General features: G+C 46.8%; 1 protein-coding gene across 1 annotated transcript in view; it reads right to left on the bottom strand.

The window, feature by feature from the left end:
• Nucleotides 1-1,735: 1,735 nt before the first annotated feature.
• ANTXR1 (ANTXR cell adhesion molecule 1) overlaps nucleotides 1,736-26,505 on the bottom strand; it is a 126,481-nt gene continuing 101,711 nt past the window's right edge. Inside the window, exons 15-18 of the mRNA XM_082230144.1 lie at nucleotides 25,648-25,743; nucleotides 24,518-24,685; nucleotides 22,727-22,807; nucleotides 1,736-3,486 (exon numbers count right to left, since the gene is read on the bottom strand). Of these exons, the coding sequence (XP_082086270.1) occupies nucleotides 3,226-3,486; nucleotides 22,727-22,807; nucleotides 24,518-24,685; nucleotides 25,648-25,743 (606 nt within the window). The 3' untranslated portion in view covers nucleotides 1,736-3,225. The remainder of the gene's footprint in view (nucleotides 3,487-22,726; nucleotides 22,808-24,517; nucleotides 24,686-25,647; nucleotides 25,744-26,505) is intronic.

Here is a 26,505-nt window from a genome sequence, read left to right as displayed (position 1 = left end):
CAGCAGAAAACCAGGAAAGAGCATCAACCAAACCAAGGGGCCGTCTAGCCTGGCATCCTGTTCTCAAGAGTAAACATCCTGAGGGCCCTGGGAAGCTCAAAAGTGGGACCATGGAGATGATTGGGGACCTGTTGTTTCCTAGCATATGGGACAGCGCAACACTATCCTGCCTCAGACCATGGGGTATTCCATGTAGCTACCATGGCAGATAGCTTTGGGTTGACTTAACAGCCATGAATTTGACTAAATCTTTTAAAAGCCCATTCAGCTGATTCGCATTATCTGAATGTTGGAAGATTTGGGGCAGATGAAATAAAGTATTTCGCGCAGCACACAGTTCAACTATGGAACTTGTTCCTACAGGGGGCAGTGATGACCACCAACTTGGATGGCTTTAAAAGAGGATTAGGCAGATTCGTGGAGGGGAAGGCTATTGATGGCTCCTGGCCACAAGGCTGTGCTCTGCCTCCAGTTAGAGGCAGAAATGCATCTGAATCTCAGTTGCTGGAAACCACAGGAGGAGGAGAGAGTGGCTTTGTGCTCAAATCCTGCTTGTGGGTTTCCTGCGGACTAGGTGGGCTATTGGCCTGACCCAGCAGGCTCTGCTTATGCTCCATGCACATCTGCATCTCTCCCCCCGGGCAGAGGCACAGGTTCCCTTCCTTGGTTTTCTGCCACATGCTGCGATGTGCAAAGTGTTCCAGCTCAGACATTCTCAGAGCACCTAAATAGCCAAGTCTAACCATTGCAAAGCCACCTTCTGGCTGCAATGACCCCGCAAAGAATTTCCTTGCAACCTACCTTAGCAATGAAGGTGGACATGCCCTATGGCAGATACATGCGCAAGCATTCCCCCTGGACTGTGGCCTTGATCTCTTGCAGGAGCACAAGGGAGCCAAAGGCCACATTGATTTTCATGACAGCAAGGAAGAGTGGAGTCGGCACACTGAAGTCACTGAAAGCAATGCAAGCTCAACGTGCTAAATGCTGACCAGATCCCGCCCGTCACCATTTTGAACAACTTTAGGATGCATAATTCTGCAGAAAGGTGTTAAAATCCTCCAGAAACATCAGGAGGTGTGTTTTCCTTCGGGAAAACTGATCCTAACGATCACATGGGGCTGCATGAGTTTGCCCTTACTGATGCAATTATTTTATCTACTTCTAACATCTGTGTTACTAAGGCAGTTTGTCAAGACATTTTACTACAGGTAAAGTACGTACATTTGCAGGACTGGAAAACTGAGTCAGCTCCCATTTATAAAGGGAGCGATGCAACCTGTGCATCTCCTGGGAGGCTCAGTGTTATTGCACATTTTGGTATTGCCCCAGCAAACTGCCGCACCCCCCCGCTAACTAAGGCTAATTTCCAGTGGGTGCCGCAACGTAACTATCTTCCAGCAAGTCAGGCCATTGGCTTCCCTAGCCTAGCACCATCTACCTGGGCTCACAGTCGCTCTCTGGGCCCTTGCTCTGTCCTGTAATCCAAACACCTTGAGCTGGAAACAGCCTTGGACCTCCTGCATGCAGATCCTATTGAAATCGGGCTCCTACCCAGTCAAAGGCAGGCTCCTTGCATCAGTGATGGAGGTGAGGTGTACAAAAATGCCAAGAGTAGGCAGGCAGGCACGAGGTGGCTGTGTGAACTGCCCCTTCAAAACAGAAACAAATCAACATAGATTTTGTAAAATAAGTACCGGAGGTAAAGAGTCTCACACCATGTTGAAGTCAATACGTAAGGGTCTGCAATCTTTAGCTCCCCTCGACAACAGCGGTTCTATCCTGTTAAGTGCTCTGGAATCCCTCTTTGACAGATTGCATCTGAGGCCAAGCGTGGCTTTCCCATGGCCAAATACCAAGTCAGCAGAGGACATGAAACTCAAGTCACACCTCTCAGATCAGCATCTATCTCGCTCTCCTTTCCAAAGTACTCTCTGAACACACATCAAGAGGGCAACTTAACATGGCTAAGCCAGAATGTAGTAGCTCTCGCTCAGTCTAGGCACCACTTGAGACCATTTAAGCATGATCAAATCCACTAAAAGCGCCTCCTTGAATTGACATCAACATATGGTTATCAGAATCTATTTGAAAGTAACTACTAAAGGGGGAATGCTGTCTAGTCTTTTTAAAACCATGGCAATTCAAGTCATTTCATCTCCTCTGCACACTGGGGAAACTTTTGCGTGAAACTCCCTTCCCTTCTGTTCCTCCTTCCCATGACGGATCTGTGTTGTTTTTCAAAGCCGGCCAACAGGAAGCGGATTCACTTAAACTGCCAACACACTTCCTAAAGGGTCCTTGCAGGGCCTGCCAGATGTATTGTTGGTGGTTTTCAGATCTCCCATGGAATCAACCGCTTTGGGCTGCCCTTGGGTGTCCTGTGGATGTTTCTTTTGGAAATCTCACAGGCATGTGCCACAGAACTGGGCAAGGCCAGCCTCTCCACCCAGCGGCTGCATTTGCTCTGCTTCTTCACAGCATCCCAACTCCTCTGGACTCCTCCTGTCAGCTGAGAACATGACAAAGGCCATACAAAGGCCACTTTCTGCACTTCCATTGCAGGTTCGGACTGTATGACCCTCGGGGTCCCTTCCAACTCTACAATTCTGTGATTCTTCAAAGGCCAATGTGCTGACGTTTCCTTTGCTTCCAGTCATCTGTTCTTCCTCCGAAACCATCAGACTTGAGTTCATTGCACCTACTGCCTTCCTTGTAGCAACATATCAAATCCAGGCGTGCTCAGGAATACCTTCCATGTGGCAACACCAGCGTGGGCTCCAGGGGCACGGATTGGCTGCAAGGATTTCTGTGGCCCCAGCCATGCTGTCCTCATGAGATTCCCACCACTCACCTCTGAGGGATGATCTACTCAACCTGACAGGAAGAGGATGACTTTCAGGTCAGTGGCTGGTGGTATCCTGAACACACAGGGCTGCGGGCAGCGTCCAGCATCCAGCGACTGTTTTGCTTTCGCCGTCAGAGTCTTATTCTTTTTAAAGTGATGAATGGCAGAGATTTCTTCCGAACTGAACGCCAGGGATTTGAGCATTCCAGTCAACTGGGGGCATTAGAGGACTTTTTTTAAAAAAAGAAGAAGAGGAATTGAAAGGGGTTTGCTTGTCTCTTCACCCAGAATGTTAAGGCCACCTCTGAAATATCCTTGGTTTTACAGTACTGTTGAAAATGGCTTAAGAAAGGCTTCTGGGGGAGAGGGCAGGGTGTTTAGACAGAGGGCCGCGGAGGGGGGCGGGAAGGGGGCGGGGCCCGATTTGGGGGAGGAGCATGAGGAGGGAGAGGGGGGAGCGTGGAGGGCGGAGACGGGGTGGGGGGCGCTGGGGAGCTGGGTGGGGGAGGGGTGTAGATGGGGGCAGGGGGAGGGGGGTTGTAAATGGGGGCAGGGGGAGGGGGGTGGTAGGCGTTGTTGAGAGGGTACTTGGGGGGAGGCTGTGACGTCTTCACTCGGGTGAAATTAATGCAGCGACCCTGAAAGAAAAAGCAAACATGGAGTCACTCAGAATGGAGCTGACAGAATGCACGCTGAGCACAGAATCGGAATAAAGTGCGGAATCTAGCTAGCCCGCTTCTTTCTAGAAAGGGTTTCTAGACCTCATGATGGTGAAGGTATGCTTGGAAGCATGTGAGCAAAGAACACCTGGAGAGACCCAAGTGCTGCAGGGACTGCTGAAGAAGACTTCCAGTGGTCCAGTGAGGTGGGGAATTAAGTGGCGTGGATAACTGAGAGCCAGTGTTGTGTAGTGGTTTAAGTGGGAGACCGGGGTTCAAATCTCCACTTGGCCATGAAGCTTACTGGGGGACCTTGGGAGCCAGCTGCCGACCTTGCAGGGGTGCTGTGGGGGCTAAAGGAGGAGAGGAAGACCCAGTATGACACCTTGAGATCCTTAGAGAAAAAGGTGGGACAGTGTAGTAAATAAATAACAGCATCGCTCCCCTTCCTCAGAGGTAGAACACTGCTTGCTAAATAAACAAACTCAGCTTTCTGGTTGTTCTTCTTTCTTTTTTACACAAGGGATGCTGGAGATTTTTCTTTATTTTTTGGTTCTATAGATCCTGCCAAGGCTGACAGATACTAATAGCAAACACAAGTGGTTGAGTACCTATCTGTTTGGAAGGAAATGGGGCCACCCAAAAATAAGGGAGTGGTTTCTCCATATTTGTGGGACTCCCTGAATATGAAGAGGAGGAGGTTAAGGGGTGATATGATAGCCATGTTCAAATATATAAAAGGATGTCACATAGAGGAGGGAGAAAGGTTGTTTTCTGCTGCTCCAGAGAAGCGGACACGGAGCAATGGATCCAAACTACAAGAAAGAAGATTCCACCTAAACATTAGGAAGAACTTCCTGACAGTAAGAGCTGTTCGACAGTGGAATTTGCTGCCAAGGAGTGTGGTGGAGTCTCCTACTTTGGAGGTCTTTAAGCAGAGGCTTGACAACCATATGTCAGGAGTGCTCTGATGGTGTTTCCTGCTTGGCAGGGGGTTGGACTCGATGGCCCTTGTGGTCTCTTCCAACTCTATGATTCTATGATTCTATGAAGGAACTTATACATTTGCAAATTAAAAGAACAGTTGTTGTTTTTTTAACCAAATTCAAAATGAGCTGACAAGACTCTCAAGGTCCCAAGACTTAGGGAATGCTGATGGCACTGGGGCATTTAGCGGGGCGAAGGGCAAAAGGAGGGAACTTCTATACATCCTCACCAGGCATCCCCAAAAACACAAGAGGCCACATAAAATGCTGGCTGGAGCTGAGGGCAGGCAGAATCCAGAACAGCAGGAGGGCATCATGTGGGGCAGGGGTCTTGCCAAGTGCTGACCGCGACACTAAGAAACCCATTTGATACCTATTAAAAGGATCAACTCTTTTGCAGGCTAAACCACATAATCAAATCTCAGTTTTTTGCTTCTCCGCACCTGGCCCCGGAGGCAGGGTTGGAACATGAATAAAAAGCCTCAAATATATGCACCCCCCCCCCCAAATATGGAGCCTGTTTCTGGAATAGGATGTAGCAAACCATGGAACAAACACAGTCAAAGTTGCTGCTTGCCTCTTGGTTCAAATGGGTGGACAGCTTTATGTTACGCTGAGTTACGTTTATAGGCCTTTGTGGACCAGAAAGAACAGGGAGCAGGCCTGTAATGGGATCTCTGGTGGAAAAAGGTGCAGAATGTGGTTGGATGTTAATGACCTGATGCTGATCCACAGCCACAAAATGCATCTTTAGCTGCCTATAAAAAATGGTGCTAGATTAGTCTCCTCTAATAATTTCCACCTCTGCAATAAAGCAAACCCTGTAATGTATCATTTCTCAAGCCAATGGCACAAAGATGTGAACAAACTCTTCTGCAGACGTTTTGGACTTGCCTGCCATCAGCCTCAGCAAGCAAGCCAGCCAGGGCTAAGAGGAGTTGATAATCCAAAACATCAGAATGGCACCAGGTTAGGGAAGGGTGACAGAGAAAGAGAAAGAGAAAAAGAAAAAGAGAGAGATTAAGCAAATTCATGAAGGAGAGGGTGGTCGGTGGCCATGGCTATGCTCAGCCTGCCCAAGTGCAAGCAGCAAGTGCTTCTGTGTACCAGTTTCTGGAAACCACAAGAGGGGAGAGTTGTCCTTGTGCTTGCAGGTTTGCCATGGGAACCTGGTCGGTCGCCATGACAACAGGATGCCAGACTATTTGGGCCACTGGCCAGAACTGGCAGGCTCTTCTCACGTCAGAGATGGTGGGACTGAAGCGTTCCTCCAAGTTTATATTTCAGGGTGTCATAGAATCATAGAGTTGGAAGGGACTCAAGTGAAAAGGGAAAGGACCCCTGGACAGTTAAGTCCAGTCAAAGGCGACTGTGGGGTTGGAGCACTCATCTCGCTTTCAGGCTGAGGGAGCCGGTGTTTGTCCACAGACAGCTTTCTGGGTCATGTGGCCAGCAGGACTAAACCGCTTCTGGAGCAATGGAACACCGTGACGGAAACCAAAGTGCATGGAAATGCCGTTTACCTTCCTGCCACAGTGGTACCTATTTATCTACTTGCACTGGTATGCTTTCGAACTGCTAGGTTGGCAGGAACAGGGACAGAGCAACGGGAGCTCACTCCGCCGCGGGGATTCGAACCGCCAACCTTCCGATCGGCAAGCCCAAGAGGCTCAGTGGTTTAGACATAACAGTCTGTGTAGACATGAACTGAAAAATGTAATACGCCTCAGCAGCTGCAGTGTGAGAAACGGCAGGCGGGGCCCAGCGTGGCACCTCAGAGCACACATTTGCCTGTGTGCAAGCCAAGCCATTCCCTTCTCCTTTTCCTTCTCCTCCAGGAGGAGCAGCCTATGGGGAGTCAACATATGGCAGCTGTGTGGGGCTCAGCCTTGGCTCAGCCGGCCAGGTGTGGCTCAGGAAAGGAGGCTGCAGAGCACTCAACCCTGCATTAAAAGGCTGTTTCCATTCCACTGCCTTCCGAATCGAAGCATCAGCCTATGCTGGGGTCATTGTAAATCAAAGCACATTATTTGGCCTCGGCTGCAATGGTTTGATTCATTGTCCCTGGCCCTTAGTTGGGGTGGGTGTGAGTTGTCTTTCATGTCTCCCCGTTCCAGCTGACAGCAGGACATACTTTTATACGTAGTAAATCAGGAGGGGGAAAAGGCATTACAAGCTCAGACAGATTAGACAGAGGTCAGTTTGTGGGGGCGGCGAGGAATACACACCTTTTCTCCTACTAGCTAGCTGGCGAAGAAATAATTCCTTACATCTTTCAAGAAACATCTGCCTGAGACTCAAAGCATTCCATGAAGGAAAGGCCATGCTTAGAGACTAGAAACAAGGCCCACCTTCTCCAACCTGGTGCCCTCCGGATGTTTTAGACTACTGCTGCCACCAGCCCCAGGAAAGGGGAGAACAGAGGAGGGAGCCCTTAATTTTCAGATAGGAGCCTGTTTTGGGAATGCTTCCTTTTGGGGGGAAACAGCAGACCACCCCACCTAGATTAAACACATTTTTAGGTTGGGATGCCAATCAATCTCAGGTAGCTATGGATATTTCCCCAAGGCTATTCTTGCCAACAAAGGTCCGTATAGTTCAAGCTCTGGTTTTCCCAGTAGTGATGTATGGAAGTGAGAGCTGGACCATAAAGAAGGCTGACTGCCGAAGAATGGGTGTTTCTGAATTCTGGTGCTGGAGGAGACTCTTGAGAGTCCCATGGACTGCAAGAAGATCAAACTTATCCATTCTTCAGGAAATCAGCCCTGAGTGCTCACTGGAAGGACAGATCCTGAAGCTGAGGCTCCAATACTTTGGGCACCTCATGAGAAGAGAAGACTCCCTGGAAAAGACCCTGATGTTGGGAAAGATGGAGGGCACAAGGAGAAGGGGACGACAGAGGATGAGATGGTGGGACAGTGTTCTTGAGGCTACCAGCATGAGTTTGACCAAACTGCAGGAGACAGTGGGAGACAGGGGTGCCTGGCGTGCTCTGGTCCAGGGGGTCACGAAGAGTCGGACACAACAAAACGACTAAACAACAACAACATTCTTAAGTAGCTAAGTCTGTTGCTCAGGTTGCCAGAAGATGACCACAAGCACAAGTCCATCAAGGCACGACAGGAACTGGACAGCTTTAAATCCAACCAAACACTTCTCTTGACAAGGGAAAGTTCCCTTTGAACGTTGGTGAATCAAGCCAGCTGAGATGTTGTGAAACCCATCTGCTTCACTCTCACTTCAGCCAAGCCCACCCATCTCAGATAAACTCAGGTATGGATTGGGGCAGCAATACACTATTCCACATGATGCAATATCAGTGTGGATAAAAATCAATGATTTTTTTAATTAAAAAAATGGATTTAAAAAAATTTAAATAAGATATTTTTTATTTAAATCCTTTTTTTAATTTAAATTGGATTTTTAAAATAAAATGCTTTTGGAGGAAAAAAGTCTTTCTAAAGATAGTTTTCTATTTAAGTTACATTATAGTCCAAAGGCTATTCATCAGGAAATAAGGATTTGTTTTAAGTTTTTCATGTGTGCTGAAACTCAGTCTAAGTTTTTAAGGAAATGGTTATTAAGGAAATGATTATTTTTCTCCTTCCAATAAAGCACAGCAGAAAAGTTGCCCAAATATAAACAGTTAACTTATTAAACCTCACCAAAATTTCATAATTATCTATGTATTTCTAATAGTATAACCAAATCAGTAATTTTTGATGTAACTGTAAAAACTACTCTGAAAATTTATTATTCCAAAAATAAAACCCTCATCTGATTGTAAATATTAAGATTATACCAGCAGGAATGTCTTTCTGTAAGAAAATTTGATTTAAATCAAGTCTTACTGATTAGTAATTTAAATCGTGATTTAAATCACAGCCTTTCCCAAGCGCTACAACTCTCACACATCTCGGCCAACACAGCTCATGCTTTCTAGCCACTCAGGAGTTGAGAACAGATGTTGGGGCTGAGCCCTGGCAAACCTCACTACAAATGACAAATTCGCCATTGCAAATTAAGCTTGACTCAAGTCAATATCTGGACTTCAAAGTCTGTGTTCTGGCATTTGGCTCTCAGAAGGTTTTGTAGCCAATATGGTAACAAAATTCAGACATTAATATTTCTACACAATACCACTGATTGTGCAAAACGATCCCAAGTGCTAAAGCTCTCTCAGCTTCAGAGCCTGGATTTTACTGTTGCTCTGCAGGCTCAGATTGCAGGTCTTAAAATTGTTTCAGCACAGATTTCTGCGACTCGTATAAGTAAATGGTCAATCCGAAAACAGAGTTAAGTGCACTTTAGGGCCACTGAAATCACTGGGCCTGTGCTGGGAGCCTGGCTTGTGGGTTCAGCGATGCTTGAGGACTGAAAGTCAACCGCAACAAATTTTATGCAGCAGAAAAAACAACAACACGGAGATGTAAAGGCCTGTTGGAATGAATTGCTGCAGACTGAGTTGTGTTTAGGGAGTACAAATATCCTTTGGCACGTTTACAAGAGAGGAAGAAAGAAGCAGCAGCTGGGAAGTGTGTGAGCTTTTTGGTGAAGGGGGAAGGTTTGTACCAAGCACACCCGACCGGCCCTAGAAGAGGGAGACTCCACCATGTGTAGCTCTGCGTGTCAACTGGGCAGCCGATGGCAATGCAGGGGCTGGCAGGCTGGATTGCAAAGGAAACCCCTTTGGGGCAGGGGGTTGGACTAGATGACCTTTGGGTACCTTCCAACTCCACAGTTCTATGATTCTAAGGCTGTGCAGGAAGGAGCAGGCAGATTAGCCACTCCTATCAACATCGATTGGACATATGCTGCCTGTTCAGATTTTGCTTAGAAAGAGTTTGCTAAGTCCCGGGCATTGTGGGCTTGTAAAGAAGTAAAAAGCTCTCATTTGTTCAGTGTTAACTCTGCCTCTTGATAGAGGAGGATAAGAAGTAGCAGCTGCATTATTTTCTTTATTTATGTCCAAGTTTTTAATAATAAAAAAGACGGCGGCCAAGGGAAACGGAGCCAGAGATAAATAATGCTTAGGATTGCTTTGCCTGAAAAAGTATTCAGCTGGGGCAGTAAGAACGATGAAGTGGTCGCCTTCATTGATCCAACTGGAACCCAAGCAGAGCTGCAATCAAAATCTAATAAAATGTTTATGGGGCATGGTTTTTCTTGGCAATCTTGCATCAGGGAAGCATATGAATTCCACCCCCCCACCTCCCGTTCGTTTTCCTGCCAATCCAGCGCCTTAAATGGCAACATGTGGGAACCAGTGGACATTGAAGTGGATCCTGAAACTGAGCAGGTGCAGACCTGTTCAGCAAGCAAGATGGCAGACCAAGGTGAGTTCTGTGAAAGAGCAGATTTTATACATGCTCTTTATGTGAGTGCAGAGCAGAGTCTAGAAATCTTTGCTCCAGGGGACCATGCTTGGCTGAAGGGGAGACTGCAGCCTGGATGGACTTCCCTTCAGTGCTTGGAGGAGGAAGGGAAAAGGATGTGGGGAGAGTGGTTAAAATAGATGCAGCAGCTGGAAAGATGTGGGGAGGTTTTTAGGTCGACCTGGGAAAGAAATGGGATGCCCGCTTTGGTTTGCTACTCTTCTTCCTCAGGTGAAGAAAACAGCCCTTCTTCCCAGGAGAGGAACTCTTGGCTCACGGGAGAAGAGGGACATTCTTCTGCAATTCTGACCACCGTGAAAAGCTGACCCAAGAAGAAACGGGCCGCCTTTAAGTTCACCAGCAGGATGTTAAAACAAACAGGGGTCTGAACAATCTTATAACAGGACGCAGAAACGAAGGAGGGTTTGTGCTTCCTGGGCCGTGGCCACAAAACAAGCCAGTACTGTAAAGTTGGAAAAGGTTCAGAAGAGGACAACTGAAATGGTCAAGGGAATCTATACAGTACAGAAAGGTTGCAGCCTTTGGATAAAAGTAAATAAAACTTTATTTATTTATTTATTTATTTATTTATTTTTATTTATTTATTTATTTATATTATTTATTTTATTTATTTATATTATTTATTTATATCATTTATTTATATTATTTATATTATTTATTTATTATTTATATTATTATTTATATATTTATTTGTTTTTATTTATTTATTTTATTTGTTTTTCTTTTTTGTTTTTAGATAAAAGTAAAGGCAATTAAGAGGCGAAATGATAGACGTTTATAAAATTATGCCTGGCATGGAGAAAGCAGATAGAGAAAAGTTTCTTCCCCTCCCCTGTAACTTGTGGACATCCTATGAAACTGAAAGTTGGGAGATCCCGGAGAGAGAAAATAAAGCTAAACTGTGGAACTCACTGTCACAGGAAGTGGTGGTGGCCACTAATTTGGATGGCTTTAAAAGAGGATTAGATGCATTCAGCTACTATGGCAATACTTCTGAATACCAGTTGCTGGACACCACAAGAGGAAAAGGGGCCCATTTGCTTCCCACAGGCATCTGGTTGCGAGACCAGGATGCTGGCCTGGATGTGCCACTGGCTTCAACCGGCAGGTTCTTCTGATGTTCTTATGGACATAGAGAAGTGTACAGTGGTACCTTGGGTTAAGAACTTAATTCGTTCCGGAGGTCCGTTCTTAACCTGAAACTGTTCTTAACCTGAGGTACCACTTTGGGGCCTCCCGCTGCCACCACGCGATTTCTGTTCTCATCCTGAAGCAAAGTTCTTAACCTGAGGTAATATTTCTGGGTTAGTGGACTCTGTAACCTGAAGCATCTGTAACCCGAGGTACCACTGTACTTACAGCAGCCCATTACTATATTATGATAATATGATAATATTTTGTTCCCTTGCCAATTACGCTCTTTTAAACATGCATTTTATATTTGATTTCCTTTAGTAATATTTTATTTTGAAATCTTTAAGATAATCTTTTTGTTTCCTATTAATAGGGTTGCTTTGAATGTGTACTTGACTTTCTTCTGTAAAGTTTTATTCTGGATTGTTTTATTTGACGTTTTAATCTAGGCTGTAAACTGCTTTGAGATTTTCTTCTTCTACTTAGAAAATATAAAGTAGTATAGAAATGAAATGAATAATGAGAAGAATATCCCAGCCTCCATCTTTGATTGCCTCCCCCAGATGTTCAGGATGACAACTGCAGCACAACTGGGCTATCAGGAAGCTACCAGGTTTGGAAAGCGCTGAAGTTGAAGCCTTCTTCATGCATTTGTCATGGATGCTTTAGTGGAGATTCCTGCAGTGCAGGCAGTTGGACTAGACCAGTTTTTTTTCAACCTTTTTTGGGCAAAGGCACACTTGTTTCATGAAAAAAATAACGAGGCACACCACCATTAGAAAATGTTAAAAAAATTAACTCTGTGCCTATATTGACTATATATAAAGTAATTCTCTTGAATAGGAATCAAATAAACACAAATCAAATAAACACAAACGATTCCACCTAAACATTAGGAAGAACTTCCTGACAGTAAGAGCTGTTCGACAGTGGAATTTGCTGCCAAGGAGTGTGGTGGAGTCTCCTTCTTTGGAGGTCTTTAAGCAGAGGCTTGACAACCATATGTCAGGAGTGCTCTGATGGTGTTTCCTGCTTGGCAGGGGGTTGGACTCAATGGCCCTTGTGGTCTCTTCCAACTCTATCATTCTATGATTCTATGATTCAAACACTTAACATCAGTGGTGAGATTCAAAAATTTTAGTAACCAGTTCCGACATTCAAGCATGGTTTAATATTTTTTTCTTTAATGGCAAACAAAAACGTTGCAGACCGTTCTCTGCTCAGCGGGGATCGATCCGCTGATCCCCGCTGAGCCGGCGGATGACAGCTCCGTCTCCGCACTGTGTGCGGAGAGGGAGATGTCAGAGCCCCGCTGCTCTCTATGGGGAATCGGATGAGAGCGGACCGCCTGTCCGCTCTCATCCGATCCCATCCGATCTGATCCCCACCCAGGACGGATGGAAAATAGGGTGGACACAGTCCGGCGCCCGCCTAGTGGGCGAAAATGTGACATTATTTTAAAAAAAAATCTTTTGAATTTTTCAATTTTTCCCACGGCACACCAGGGGTCTGCAACCCGCGGCTCCGGAGCCGCATGTGGCTCTTTTACACCTTTGCCGCGGCTCCGGGGCAGATACTAGCGAGGGGAGAAGGTGCATTGTGCGCCCCAACACTCCCCGCTGTGGCGGGCGCTGTACTGGCTGTGACGTCGCATGGGGGCGGTGCGTGCGTTACGATCCTGTATATATAGCATTAAGGTAAGAAACAACATATGCAGTGTTATATTTGTTTTAAATGTCGCAATGGTTTTGCGGCTCCCAGGTTTTTTTTCTTCGGAAACGGGTCCAAGTGGCTCTTTTTGTCTTAAAGGTTGCAGACCCCTGGACTAGACCATCCTTGGGGCCCTTCCATGATTCTATGCGCCACACGTGGCCACAGTTCAACTGCCACTGAGCTAGATCTCTCTCCATTGTTCAAAACTTTTTCATGCTAAACTTGACAAGGGACCCAGGACCATGCACAAGATAACTGAAAGGGGAAACAGAGAGGCTCCAGGGTTTAGAACCTTATACAAAAATTAATCCAAGACCTCTGTGCTAATCCCACACAGCTGGCCTTTGACCCTTTATACTATCCCAAGCAAGCTGAGGTTGCTGCTGTTTTAGGATCTGCTCCAACACTTACTTTATGTAGAGAGAAGATACAGCTCTAAGCACAGGGAAGGAAAGTTCTGGCTGTGGTGGCAAGAGAAACCTAGAGGAGAAATCCAAATCTGCTTCTCCCATAATCTAAGGCAAAATATGCGCTCCAAGCCCAATCAACATCCCAGAGTCATATACTGCTCGCTTCCCTGCTGGGGAATTTTGGTTTTTGTTTGAAGGGTTTTCTAGTGCACTAACAGAGAATTCTCAGCACCTTGAATGAACTACAGTTCTTAAAATTTCTTGGCAAGAAGTCATGGCAATCAAACTGGTATAAAATTGATTCATTCATATATGACATGGATATCTAGGGTTGTTTCCAGGTGGGCAGTGGCGAGCACTACCAGTTCCTCCACTGAAAGGTACAGCTTCAAAGCTGCAACTAAATTTCCACTCAGGATTGAGTGCTTTTCCTGAGTTCTCCTCCTCTGAGGGGACCCAAAGCTTTATCTAGTCCAACTCCCTGCAATGAAGGAATCATAACTGTAGAATAAGGTTACCAGATTTTTTTTCAAAGAATCCGGGGACACTTTTTTATTTTTGGAAAGAGGGGGGGGGAGTTATTTTTTAAAAAGCTCTTTTTTTAAAAAAAGAAGAAGTAATATCTTCTCTTCTGTGGTCTCCTCTGTCACGCAGCCTTCCTCTGGGCTCCAGCCTGATCTCTTGGAGCGCTATCTGCCATGGAGTAGGCTTGGGTCGGGCCTGGGTTCGGCCACATGTCCTTGCCCTCCCAGTGCTCTCCTACCTCTCCTCCTCAGCGGCAGTGGCGCGGCAAGGTCAGGGCTCCCCTCTTTTTCCTCCTTCCTCTTTCTCTCTCTCCCTTCTCCTTCCCCTCCTCTCCTCCTCCCTGCGTTGGCTCCGGGGTTTTCCTGGCCCCGAAGTGCCGCTGGGCAGTTGGCTAGGTGCTCTTGCTCCCGGCTTGATTTGGGTCACGAGGGCAGGGGGAGTCAGTGGTTCCCCCAGTTGACGCACCGGGTGTCCCCAGTTCCCCCTCACCAGTGGCAGTCTCAGCAGCCCGGAGCTAGCCGGGTAGCGCAGTTGGCATTGGCTGGCTTCAGGAGCTGCTCACTGCCATGGCGCCTGCCATTTTGCCTCGACAGAAGTCCCCATATGATGTGTCTTGTGCCATTGAACTAATCACGCAACATTCATCCCCTACTAATAAATCTACAACACTTAAAATATAAATCAGGGTACATTAAATGAAATCTGGGGACATTCCGGGGACGGATTTTGTCTGGGGACAGATTTGTAAATCCAGGGACTTTCCCCGGGAAACGGGGACGTCTGGTAACCATACTGCAGAATCCCTGACAGATTCAACCTGTTAAAAAACTTCTAGTGAAGGTGAGTCCGCCACCTTCCATAAAAGTCTCCTCCACTCTCAAACAGCTCTTACTGTCAGAAAGTTCTTGCTAATATTTACTCAGAATCTCCTTTCTTGCCATTGGAATCCATTGGTTCAGATCCCACAGAAAACAAGCTCGCTCCTCCTTCCATGTGGCAGCTCTTTGGGTATTTGGAGATGGCTCTCAGTCGCCTCTTCTGCAGGCTAAATATACCCAACTCCCACTCGCTTTTTCCCAGAGGTCTCCCCCCACCCCACCCCCTCTCTCACGAAAGAGAGAGTCTTATGTGAAGGAAATTCCTGCCTCCTTCCACTTCTCCCTGCCAGGAGAAGGCTGTTTGGCTGCTGGCTCATTCTGGAAAGGGGGAGAGATCCTTCCACCCTCTTTTTCCCCTAGTTCTGCTACTGCTGGTCGCCAGCCAGGGCATGGGCACCCTCATTCCCTTCCTCTCCTGAATCCTGCAGAGGACCAGAACCAGAGAGCAGCTCCTGAGCTCTTGTTGAGAGAGAGAGAGAGAGCACACAGCTTTTGCCCATGGGGTGAGGGAGTTCCAGGAAAAGAGCTAACATTTGGATTAATTTTTCATTAATGGGAAATGGACCACAACAACAAAAGAGGAGAGACGCCATTTCGAAACTCGGCAGAACTCTTGCCTTCGCAGAGCTCTTCCTAATTGGAATCTCCTTTCTGGTAACTTGAAGGCACTGGTTTGAGTCTTGCCCTCCAAAGGCGCAGAAAACAAGCCGGCTCCCTCTTCCATGTGAGATATCTGAAGATGGCTGTCGTCTCTCCTCTCAGTCTTATCATTTCCAGGCGAAGCATCCCCGACTCTAACTAAACATACCCAAAAGCAAAGAGCTTCTGCCTGTGAAAGAACATAGCAGGGGTCGGTGCAGAAGAAGAGTGAGCAATTCTGTGGTCCTGTCTCTTTCTGCTCCTTTAGGTGTGGCAGCCATGGCACCACATCCTTGGGGCAGCTATTTTGTGACTGGTGCCCATTGCAGTACCGTAGCAGTCCCAATGTGATGCTCACTGGGCCAAAAACATTGGCCACTTCTGCCTCCGGGAAAGGGATGCTTCCTGAGGGTTCCCCTTGGGTGCCTGTCAGCTCCCCCTCATGAACCCCTGGGCTGCACCTCCAAGTCCCGCACAAATGGCAGAATTGTTTATAGGAAGAACTGGTAAAGGTAAAGGGACCCCTGAGCAATAGGTCCAGTCGTGACCGACTCTGGGGTTGCGGCACTCATCTTGCTTTATTGGCCGAGGGAGCCGGCGTACAGCTTCCGGCTCATGTGGCCAGCATGACTAAGCCACTTCTGGTGAACCAGAGCAGCGCATGGAAGTGCCGTTTACCTTCCTGCCTATTTATCTACTTGCACTTCATGCTTTTGAACTGCTAGGTTGGCAGGACCGAGCAACGGGAGCTCATCCCGCCGCGGGGATTCGAACCGCCGACCTTCTGATTGGCAAGTCCTCGGCTCAGTGGTTTAACCCACAGCGCCACCCGCGTCCCGGAAGAAGTGGTGGCCCCAAGCAAATGATCTCTACACCCATCAGCTGTCAGAGAAAGTCTAAGGATTACGCCTGTGAGCAAAGTGGGTGGAAGCCATGCAGGAAGCAGGGGACATCTAAAGAGAAGGGGCAAGTGATAAATTTTGGGGGCCACTGTGCCCCCTCCTCCCAGACACCAGTACAAGAAGCTTGCATTTATAATTAACTCATCTATCTATCTATCTATCTATCTATCTATCTATCTAGCCTGACTCAATTAATTTAGTGGAGCCTACTCTCAGGTAAGTATGCACAGGATTGCATCCTAAAAGCATTTATTTATACACTGTGATTATCCATAGTGAGCTCAGTATATTTTGGCAGAGCTGTGGCCTTTTGAGTTATACGTTCTGCCTTATATTCGCCAAGGGTCTATATACCAACATACATATTATTTTAGTTGGAATAGTAAAAAAAGCCACATAATAGCTTTATTTAAGTGCACAAAAAAAGAATTTAAAAGCCAAAGTCTCTGACTCACACAGGTGGTTCTTTGCTCCTCAAGCAGGAATGAGTAATCAAAAGGGTTACTCTATCTATACAAACACAGCAGAATCAGGTTCCCAGGGAGGGGGTCTATGGGCTGCTCCCCCCCACACACTCTGCTTTAACCCTAACAAACATTTCAATATATTTTCACAGCATCAGTAATGACCCTTACTAGCAATTCGGTGAAATTTGTCATTTTATTAGCTAGTCAGATTTATGAGGCCTGAAATAAAAAATGTCATCCAGGTGTGACATAAATGGGTTTAATATCTCCTTTAACTAGAAGAAAAATTGGGGATTTTGCAGGTGCTGAAACAGAGTGGCTTAATCCCCGTCAGCAAATAAATTATTTCCTAATATTCCGTTCTCATTTTATAAAGCCAATCCCACACCAAGTGACCACTGGATGCTCCTATGCACTCTCTGCCCCCCCCCTTCACACAGGCATCCACTTTCAACAACAGAACTGTACAGTTGGAAGGGCACCCCAAAGGTCATCTAGTCCAACCCACTCCCTGCATTGCAGGAATTGAGCAAAGGCAGAGTGATACGAGGCCTGGGAATAGGCAGAGTGTGTGCCACAAGTCTTCAGCAGTGCAGGAAGGCTGCAGAATGCAACGCTCGGTGTAGCATGCAACTTCCAAAGAATCTCAGTTTTTTAAAAAGAAAAAAGCTCTATGGGAGCTATTAATAATACAACCTCCTTTATTAATAACCATTTTTTCATCAGCTTCTGTGCCATCTGCATTAAATTGTTGCTGTTGTTGTTGTTTAAATAAAGGGGGAAGGAGGGATGAAATCTTCTGACAGCTTTAAGTTTCCCTTAAGGCAAGTTTTTATGGTTGGCTAGTAAATTCCTTTAAAAACCATGTTTATGATGGAAATGCAAGACAAAACTATAAAATGCCACAAGCGGGCGCCACCATAATTAAAAGTGCCCCCCTCCCAAGTTCCCATTCCTGATAATGAGCTTTTTATATTAGGGGCAGGTTATACCTTTGGGGTGAAAACAGGACTCAATTAAGGGGGCGGGGGCGGAGAACACCCGCCATTTGGTCTATTATCTGGAACACAAAAATAACCTCATTAATGCAGGCAAAATTGCAAAACCTAGTCCCTTTAGAATGCGAGGAGACCACAGGAATCCCATGTGACCCGGCCTCCTCCAGAATGATTGGAAGCAGCTGGACGGTGCTGGCAAACTCAGCCCATTTCCAGATTTGACGCTGCGAAAAGAAAATTTCACAACCTCTTTTGTCTGCCCAAAATGAAGCTAGAAAACTGGTTCTAGCCTTTGCCTTGCAAATCAGTTAAAGCAAGTAGAGAACCATAGAGTTGGAAGGGACCACACGTGTCATCTACCTGCCACGCAATGCAAGGAAGGCAAGTAACAACAACAATTAAGTCAGGGCTCGGTTGGGTGAGGAGAGCAGCTGGCTGAGCCGCCAACCCAAGAGTCCCCAGGGATGATATCTTATGCAGTGGTTCTCAACCTGTGGGTCCCCAGATATTGTTGGACTACGACTCCCATCATCCCTGAGCTCTGGCCTTGCTAGCCAGGGGTGATGGGAGTTGTAGTTCAACAACATCTGGGGACCCACAGGTTGAGAAAGGCTGCCTTAGGGCCTGGAGCCTGGTGGTGGGACACTGAGCAGTTAGCAGAAGGGACAAGCTGGGAACTGGTAGAAGCAAGAGACTGGAGCAATCAAGGAGGGTCAGGATAAGGAGGGCCTTCCAGGACAGCTGAGAATCTCAGAGTTTCGTGTGACTTGGACTGTGCCCACAGTTATTACTCAGTTATTACTTCCCTACCCACCATAAAAGGGACGCGGGTGGCACTGTGGGTTAAACCACACAACCTAGGACTTGCCGACCAGAAGGTCGGCGGTTCAAATCCCTGCGACGGGGTGAGCTCCCGTTGCTTGGTCCCTGCTCCTGCCAACCTAGCAGTTCAAAAGCACGTCAAAGTGCAAGTAGATAAATAGGTACCGCTCCGGTGGGAAGGTAAACGGTGTTTCCGTGCGCTGCTCTGGTTCGCCAGAAGCGGCTTATTCATGCTGGCCACATGACCCGGAAGCTGTACGCAGGCTCCCTTGGCCAATAAAGCGAGATGAGCGCCGCAACCCCAAAGTCGTCCACGACTGGACCTAATGGTCAGGGGTCCCTTTACCTTTACCCACCATAAAGTCCTGAAGTCTGTTGTGGCCTTGCGGGCAAGTATTCGTTTATTTGTGTTGAAGCCATGGTTTGTTGGTTCATCTGAGGGCAACTCATGGCAAACAACCTATATCTTAGTGTTATCCATAAACCAGTCTTGTGTTCTGTGTATTTTCGGTATTTGTATTTGCAAATGTGATCTGCTGTTTATTGCTTCTATGAGATTGTTTGAATTTTTGCCTGTGGCGATGAGCAAGAGAAGTCTGACCTGACCTTAAAGTAGTCTGTGAGAGCCAATTGCAAGGCAAGGGGCTGAGATTTCCAATGGGCACGTGAATGGATGTTCATCCGAGGTCTGTCTCAGTGAGCTGGACAGACACGCGTCAGTCTGGCACTGATGTTCTGAGCCAACTGCTTTGCCAGAGCAAAAGGAGAAAACATGAAAAAGCGGCAACATGGTAGAAGTTTATAAAATTATGCATGGTCCGAAGGAAGTGGATAGGGAAAAACGTTTCTTCTTCTCTCCATAAAAAAGGTAAAGGTAAAGGTAAAGGACCCCTGACAGTTAAGTCCAGTCACAGATGACTCTGGGGTTACGACGCTCATCTTGCTTTACAGGCTGAGGGAGCCAGCGTTTGTCTGCAGACAGTTTTTCCGGGTTATGTGGCCAGCATGACTAAGCTGCTTCTGGCGCACTGGAACACCAAAACCAGAGCAGCGCACGGAAACGCCATTTACCTTCCCACCGGAGTGGTACCTATTTATCTACTTGCACTGATGTGCTTTTGAACTGCTAGGTTGTTAGGAGCTGGGGCCGAGCAATGGGAGCTCACCCCGTCATGGGGATTCGAATAGCCAACCTTCTGATTGGCAAGCCCAAGAGGCTCAGTGGTTTAGACCACAGCGCCACCTGGGTCCCATAACACTAGAACTTATGGGCATCCAATGAAGCTGAATGTTGGAAGGTTCAGGGCAGATAAAAGGAAGTCCTCCTTCACGCAGTGCATTGTTAAACAAAGGAACTCCCTCCTGCAGGAGGCAGAGAGGTCCACCTAGATGGCTTTAAAAGGGGGATTAGATAAATTAATGGAGGAGAGGAGGCTTTTGGGCTCAGGTCTTGCTTGTGGGTTTCCCACAGGCTCTCCTTATGTTCTTAATGAAGCCTCTGAGTTGTTGATTTCTTTATTTATATCAGACAGGAAAAGCCTGGGCCAGAATGTCCTGAAACACATCTTGTGAGTTTGTGTCAGCAGCTCATGGAATGAAAATAGGATCAGAGAATGAAGAAAACAAGTCAAAGGTTTCGCAATCTGCACAGGATGAGGCCTTCATTGTCAGGCTCCCCCCACCCCCGCACCAGATACTGCCCTGTCTGAATTGTAATGTCGAAACAAAAAAATAAAATAAAAATAAAAATAAAATCCTTCCAGTAGCACCTTTGAGACCAGCTAAGTTAATTATTGGTATGAGCTTTCGTGTGCATGCACACTTCTATGGTCTACCTGAGAGTAGGCAAAACGGAAAGATCTGCATTGGTTAAAACGGAAAGTCAGCATCTGCTCTGATGCACTCTTGTTTTCATGTAAATTCAAATTTAAGGTGCACAACTGTGCCCTTGCTACTAGGCAAAAGCAGTCGGAGGCAGCATAAAACTGAACAGAGCAACAGAAGTCAGGGGCAAACCAAGGGGAAGGATGGTGGCTCTGCCTACTCTAGACTAGAGGAGCTAGCCACTACTGGAAACAGAATCCTGGATTAGATGGTTCTTGGCTTAATCCAGGAGGATTACAGAACAGACAAAGAATCTTGCACGCCTTCCATGTCTCAACACCAGAATGTGTTTGCACCTTTGCCAGGGGCCCCAAAGGCATCCAGCTCTCCCTGTGCCATTTTTGCAGTCCTTCTGAAGACACCAGGGCCATCTGTGTTCATGTCTAAATGCTGGAAAGCAGGCATTCTCGAAGCAAAGACACATCACTATCTCCGCCTCTTCCTAAAGGGGAATTTATTGGCAGCTGCAGAATTATTATTATTTTTTTTTCCAAAGGAGAAATATGATCTGTGCTTTCCAAGCAACCGATCTCCAGACCGCCTAATGCCTCCTTCCTGCCCGAGGGACGTTTGCTTTATGTTATGTTTACATCCATGGAAATTTCATGTCACTGCTTGCAAAGCGAATGCGTCACTTGGTCAAAAGGGGGGAGAGCATTTTTGTGGCACTTTTGAAGCTCTCACAGGTTTCCTTTTGAAGGTTTCTCAGCTGGGGGGGGGGTTGTTTTCTTTATAATTCTCCAAAGGGTCCTTCAGAAAATATGCTGAACGCAGACTTGGGAATATTTGTGTCTAGGTCTCTGGGAGACAGCAGGGGCGCTGGGGGCAGATGTGTGGATGTTTCCACCCTGCCGCAAGAGGTGGACTGGGTTTCCTTTCCATCCTGGATCCCGGCCACTGCCAGCGAGGAAGCCTTTTATGAACTGGGATGAGATTTCATGGTTTTTGAGAGATCTGAAAACCAGACTCATATGTCTAACAGTAAGAAGTGTGGTGGAGGGAATGGAGGTGGGTGGGGACAACTGGGGTGGGCGGGGGGAGGTGACTGGAGGAGTCCAAGGACAGCTTTTTTTCCCAGAGAGCTAATGGAGGCAGCTTCCCCCCCCCTTTAAAAAGGTCATAAAACCCATTTGGCCAGAGGCAAGAGCTGGACAACAAAAATGTGCATCATTATCAGGTCACTGTCAATGCTCTTTGACAACTATATCTGCAGCCACAGGGCCAGGGGATAAGAACAACTTCTATTCTTCTACTTTATAGAAGATGGGCTGGCTAAGAAATGCCACCTGCTTTTGGTTCTGCTTCTACTACGGTTACGGCGTTGTTTTAACCTTTGCTTGTGTCCATGACATCACCCTTCAAGTTACATCATTGCTGCACAGGGACTGTAACCAGCTCTGTGTAACTGAATTTAAAGAAACAAGAAACTTCCCATAGGGAAGCTCAGACAAGCCAGCAGCCGCCCAAGAATGCAGCTGCTGTGCGATGGGAGATTTCTGGTCTCACGAACCCCGGGGCTGCAGCTGGAGAGGTCCTGTTTGCAACCCCTCCATCAAGTTCTCCAGCCACTTAGCAAACATTCTAAGCTGCAGTTTTGGGAAACGAAGATCTCAACAAAGAGAAAACTGCTTGAAACATTTTGAATCAAATTCACAGTTGCACATTTCCACTGTAGACTGAGAGAGCAGGCTTTCGGTTGCTAATCAGTCATTGTACTTCTGCTGCTTTTCCACATTTAGAATCATAGAATTGTAGAGCTGGAACGGAATGAAAGGGCAATCTATTCCAACTCCCTCCAATGGAAGGTTTAGCGTGTTCCTGTGTCGGCATCAACCTTCCACACTTGCAGGCATTGGTGGGGGCATTTAAGTAGCATGTTCATTTGAAGAATAAGTTGTTTAGCTTGTGCTATGTTTAAGCACAATTGCACTAATATGTTTTTGAAAATGCATAAGCCAAAAACCCCAAAACCTTAGTACAAATATTAAAACTGATTACATTTCCTAAATGGCACCAGCTGGAAGTGTGCTGAAGTCAAGAAGCAGAGTCCTGCATGGAAGGGAAAGTGCAGGGGGGTGGTATTATTTGATGATAATGTCATGCAGATAGCCTATGATAAGTGAGTGAGCAAAGGGTGGAGATTCTAGAATTTCCCTCGTGTGGAAAGGAGCCTCTGTAATTCCTCCTGCCCCTTCCCTTTTCAATATGAACTCTGCGTGTTACACTTTGTTGCTCATGAATTCCCCCTCCCTCTGCTGTCTATTTGGCATTAGCCACAGGATAGTGTGGCTCTGACCAATGGCAATGAGGATGCAGGCATGTCTTCCCAAGCTCACCCTCCAGAGCAGACTTCAGCAGATGTTCTGGATCGACCAGTGGGGGGGGGTGATGGGAGTTCATACGAAACATCTGGAGGGCACCAAGGCTTTTGCTCAGAGCAAGTTATTAGAAAAGGGCAACAATACCTTGTCTCCTGGTTGTGGTCGCATCACAGACACTCGGTCGTAACCTTTCCGCAGCAAAACCCAGAGGGCATCCAGCTTTCCCTGAAAACGAAACAAAGATTGCTTAAGCAGCCATTTAGCAGAGTGGTTGTCATCTTCTAAAAGCCTGCAAAATAAGCAGAGCTACATTTCACTTTGACATAGCTACATATTTTTTTCTTCCTCTTGCTGTCTGTGTGCCTGTCTGTCTCCAAAGAAAAATGTGCAGCTGGGAAGAGGAGTCACGCTCATGAAAACCCCACTTTTCTTTTGAAAATGCAGGTTTCTAGCCATTATACTCACAAAGTTGTGCTTGTGTCTTAAAGACCTGAGTGGTGGGAGGATTTCCAGTGGTTGAGGGCGGGTCTTTCCCATGACTGGCAGAAGCAGAACAAATTATGCGAAGTAAGGAAATCATGCAGATATGCTCAGTTTGCATAATTCATACAGGCCACAGAATCCAGCTTTGCTTGGCACAGAATTTTGGAATCTTTTAGCACAACTCTGATTGCAACAGGGTCTAAGCAGCAATGTAATTTCATGGACAGAAGAAACACTTCAACAAGCTTATTGATTTCAGGCCAAAATACAGATGCTTGCAGAATGATAAAATCCACCTCATCCAGACTTCCTTTTGCGTTGCATTTCTAGGCAAAGGTCCGGGCTTTAAACTTCCATGTCGGAGGGCTTTTATTCTGTCCCAGCACTTTCTCTAGGAAAACCTGTGTTTCACCACTGAATTAGAGCAAAGGCCAACTGGGTTTTAAGTGGATTGCTGTTTGCTCCGATTTAGCAGTAAAACACGGGTTTTCCCAGGGAAAGTACCAGGAGAAAACAAACAAACAAGTAAAAATTGCTTGGACACAGAGCTTTAAAGCACAGATCTGTGCTTGGAAACCATGGTGCAAAAGGAAGAGTGGAAGAGCCCTTAGTTAACAATGGTGGGAGGAAAGGCTGGGGGTCTGGAGTGCTTTGTTGCTTCTGTAACCCTGGCACTTTCTAACTGGGTGGTGACACAACATACAAATCTGTTTTGCAAGAGGACAGAATCCAGGAGAGAATACAGGCACATCTGTGCACCTTGCTTCCTCCTTCCAGGGACCCCCATGAACTTCCCTCTCCCTCAAAAGAAGCAGGCGATCCACTCCAACAGCGAACATATCTTCTTCCGCAGCAGGGCATGCAAGTTCTCATTTCTGAAGTGAACAGACCAGGGCAGATGCAGAATAAGCTACGCTGGAATTTTACTCAGCAATCTCCTCATATGCACACTAATGGACAGAGTCTGCTGAGTGTGCCAGAAATTTTTTGGCACTTCTACAGAGGAGGAATATTTGAAGGCGGCTTTGATCCATTTGTTCTAAGTTTGGGTTGTCCAGATGAGTGTGAACGGACTTAACGTATGTCAGTCAATGAGTGATTAGGTGCTTAATGCTCCTTAATTCTTGGGAATCACGTTCCAGATTTTTTGAAGGCCCATCCTTCAGCTGGTCGTAGGGGCAGGGAATGAGTAGTTGCAGCAGCTTGAATTTGGTCACAAGAGGGAGAAGGGGGGTATTAGCAGGGGCCACCCAAGCACGGGGTCAGGGGGCAGAGCGTGTTCTGCAGAGATGGTTTATGGCCTATATATCAGTTTCATTCATTGGCTGTTTGTTCAGGATTTTATTATGTTTTTATTACTTTATTGTACACTAGCACTTTCCCCCCAACCAGTTAGAATGTGGGGAAGGATGTTTCAGGGGTTGCAATGAAAATATCACGTAAGAGAGGTACCTTAATTGGAGAGTACCACTTGTGGGGGGAAGAGGACTTCCGCATGTTGTTCCCAAGATTCCTGGGCTCTGGGAATTCGTATTCTTGCTCCGGCATCTTGACCCGAGCATTCTTGGCCTTCTCCAGCTTCGCACCTTCCTCAGTGGATCCCCTTTCCCCCCAGCGAACCTAAAAACACCCACAAAGTGTTTAGTCCCCTTCACAGAATCATAGAAGCATCGGACTGTAGAGCCCCTTGCGACCCAGCAATCACATATAAATATGGCTATTCGCTTGGGGCTCAAGCTGTTTCTCTTCTCTGGTTCCTTCAGTCCATTTTGGAGAGGAAGAGGGTTTCAGGCCACCTGCAGTGAGGCCTCAGAAACAGAGGAAAGTATCCCCCCCCTCAATTTGCCCGTTTACGATGCTCACTGTCCCCCGTCCCCCCACTCCTGCATTGGTGATACGAGAAAAACATGGCTTTGGGGACCTTAAATTTGCTTCATAATGTTGATAGACGGTGGGGGGAAATTCTCAACACACATAACAAATCTCAGCCTTCAGGTTATCTCACAATGGTCTGCTGTCTGTCTCTCACAAAAAGCAGCTTTCTGGGGGCCCAATCCAGACTGCGGAACCACAGCAGAGGGTGAAAACACACACATCCCATCTCTCGGTGCTGTGGTCCCAATCTGGATTTAACCCTTCAACACCCTGTGCTGTTTTCCTGCCAAAACAGCATTTTTTTTTGCAGCAAACAGCAGTTTGGGGGCAAATGTCAGCATCAGGGTGAAGGGAATGTGGGTGGGGACACAGTATGGAGATGAAAGAGTTATACACCCCTCTCCTCCACCCTAAGCTACAGTCCCTATCCAGAAGAGGGTGAGCCCATCATTTTTTGCAACAGCAGCAATCCCTCCAGAGCACACGTCTCTTGCCTAAGGAGAGCCGGCTGGATCAGGCCAATGGTCCATCTAGTACAGCACCCTGTTCTCAGAATAGCCAAACCCATCCTCCTCCGTGAATTGGCCCATCCACTTTGGTGGACATCACTGCCTCCAGTGGCAGCGAGTTCCACAGTTTAACTATGTGCTACGTGAAAGAGTTCTCCTCTTATCTGTCTGGAATCTTCCAACTTGGTGTTCACCTACCTCCATCCGCTTAATTCCGCCAACCCCACGACCACCATAATAGGAGGCGTCTACGGTTGGCCACTTTTTCTTGGGAAGCCCATCGTCGTCTTCTTCCTGAAAAATAGATAAAACAAGCAAAGAAGATGATGGCAACATCGATGATAATTTAAAGTTACAAAACACAAAATACGTAATAAAAATAATAAAAACATAATTGAAATAATCAAAACAAGAGGAAGAAGAAGAAGAGGAGGAGGAGGAGTTTGGATTTGATATCCTGCTTTATCACTACCCGAAGGAGTCTCAAAGCAGCTATCAATCTTCTTTCCCTTCCTCCCCCACAACAAACACTCTGTGAGGTGAGTGGGGCTGAGAGACTTCAGAGAAGTGTGACTGGCCCAAGGTCACCCAGCAGCTGAATGTGGAGGAGCACGGAAGCGAACCCGGTTCACCACTACAGCACACTGGCTCTATTAACAGTCAACAATACTAACGTATACAAACTAATAAACAATACACCCCCCACCAAAGCCCATAAACAACACTCCAGGCCACAAATACAAAAAAATCCAAATTAACATATAACATTTAACAACAATTTAAAACAACCCCACCCTCCAAATAAAACAGTGCCCACCCAGTATGCCCTATTAAAGCTTCAGGTAATGGGGTTAAAAAAGGCGCCTTTGTCTGTAGCACAACCCTGAGATCGCGCCATCTCGTTCTGACAACAGGGGGAGTCAGACCAGCCCACCTACTGAATGTGGATGCATGAGGTGGGAGGCGGCTGTGGGGGTCTGTATCCCTCCTGCTGATGACCCAGGTGCCCACCCACCCTCTCACTGCCCGCAGAATCCCTCCCCACAAAGAGGATTT

This window comes from Podarcis vaucheri, assembly GCF_965113315.1.
Source record: "Podarcis vaucheri genome assembly, chromosome: 7".
Taxonomy (NCBI): domain Eukaryota; kingdom Metazoa; phylum Chordata; class Lepidosauria; order Squamata; family Lacertidae; genus Podarcis; species Podarcis vaucheri.
The sequence above is the reverse complement of the archived record's forward strand: the minus strand, read 5'-3'. Positions and strand labels throughout refer to the sequence as shown.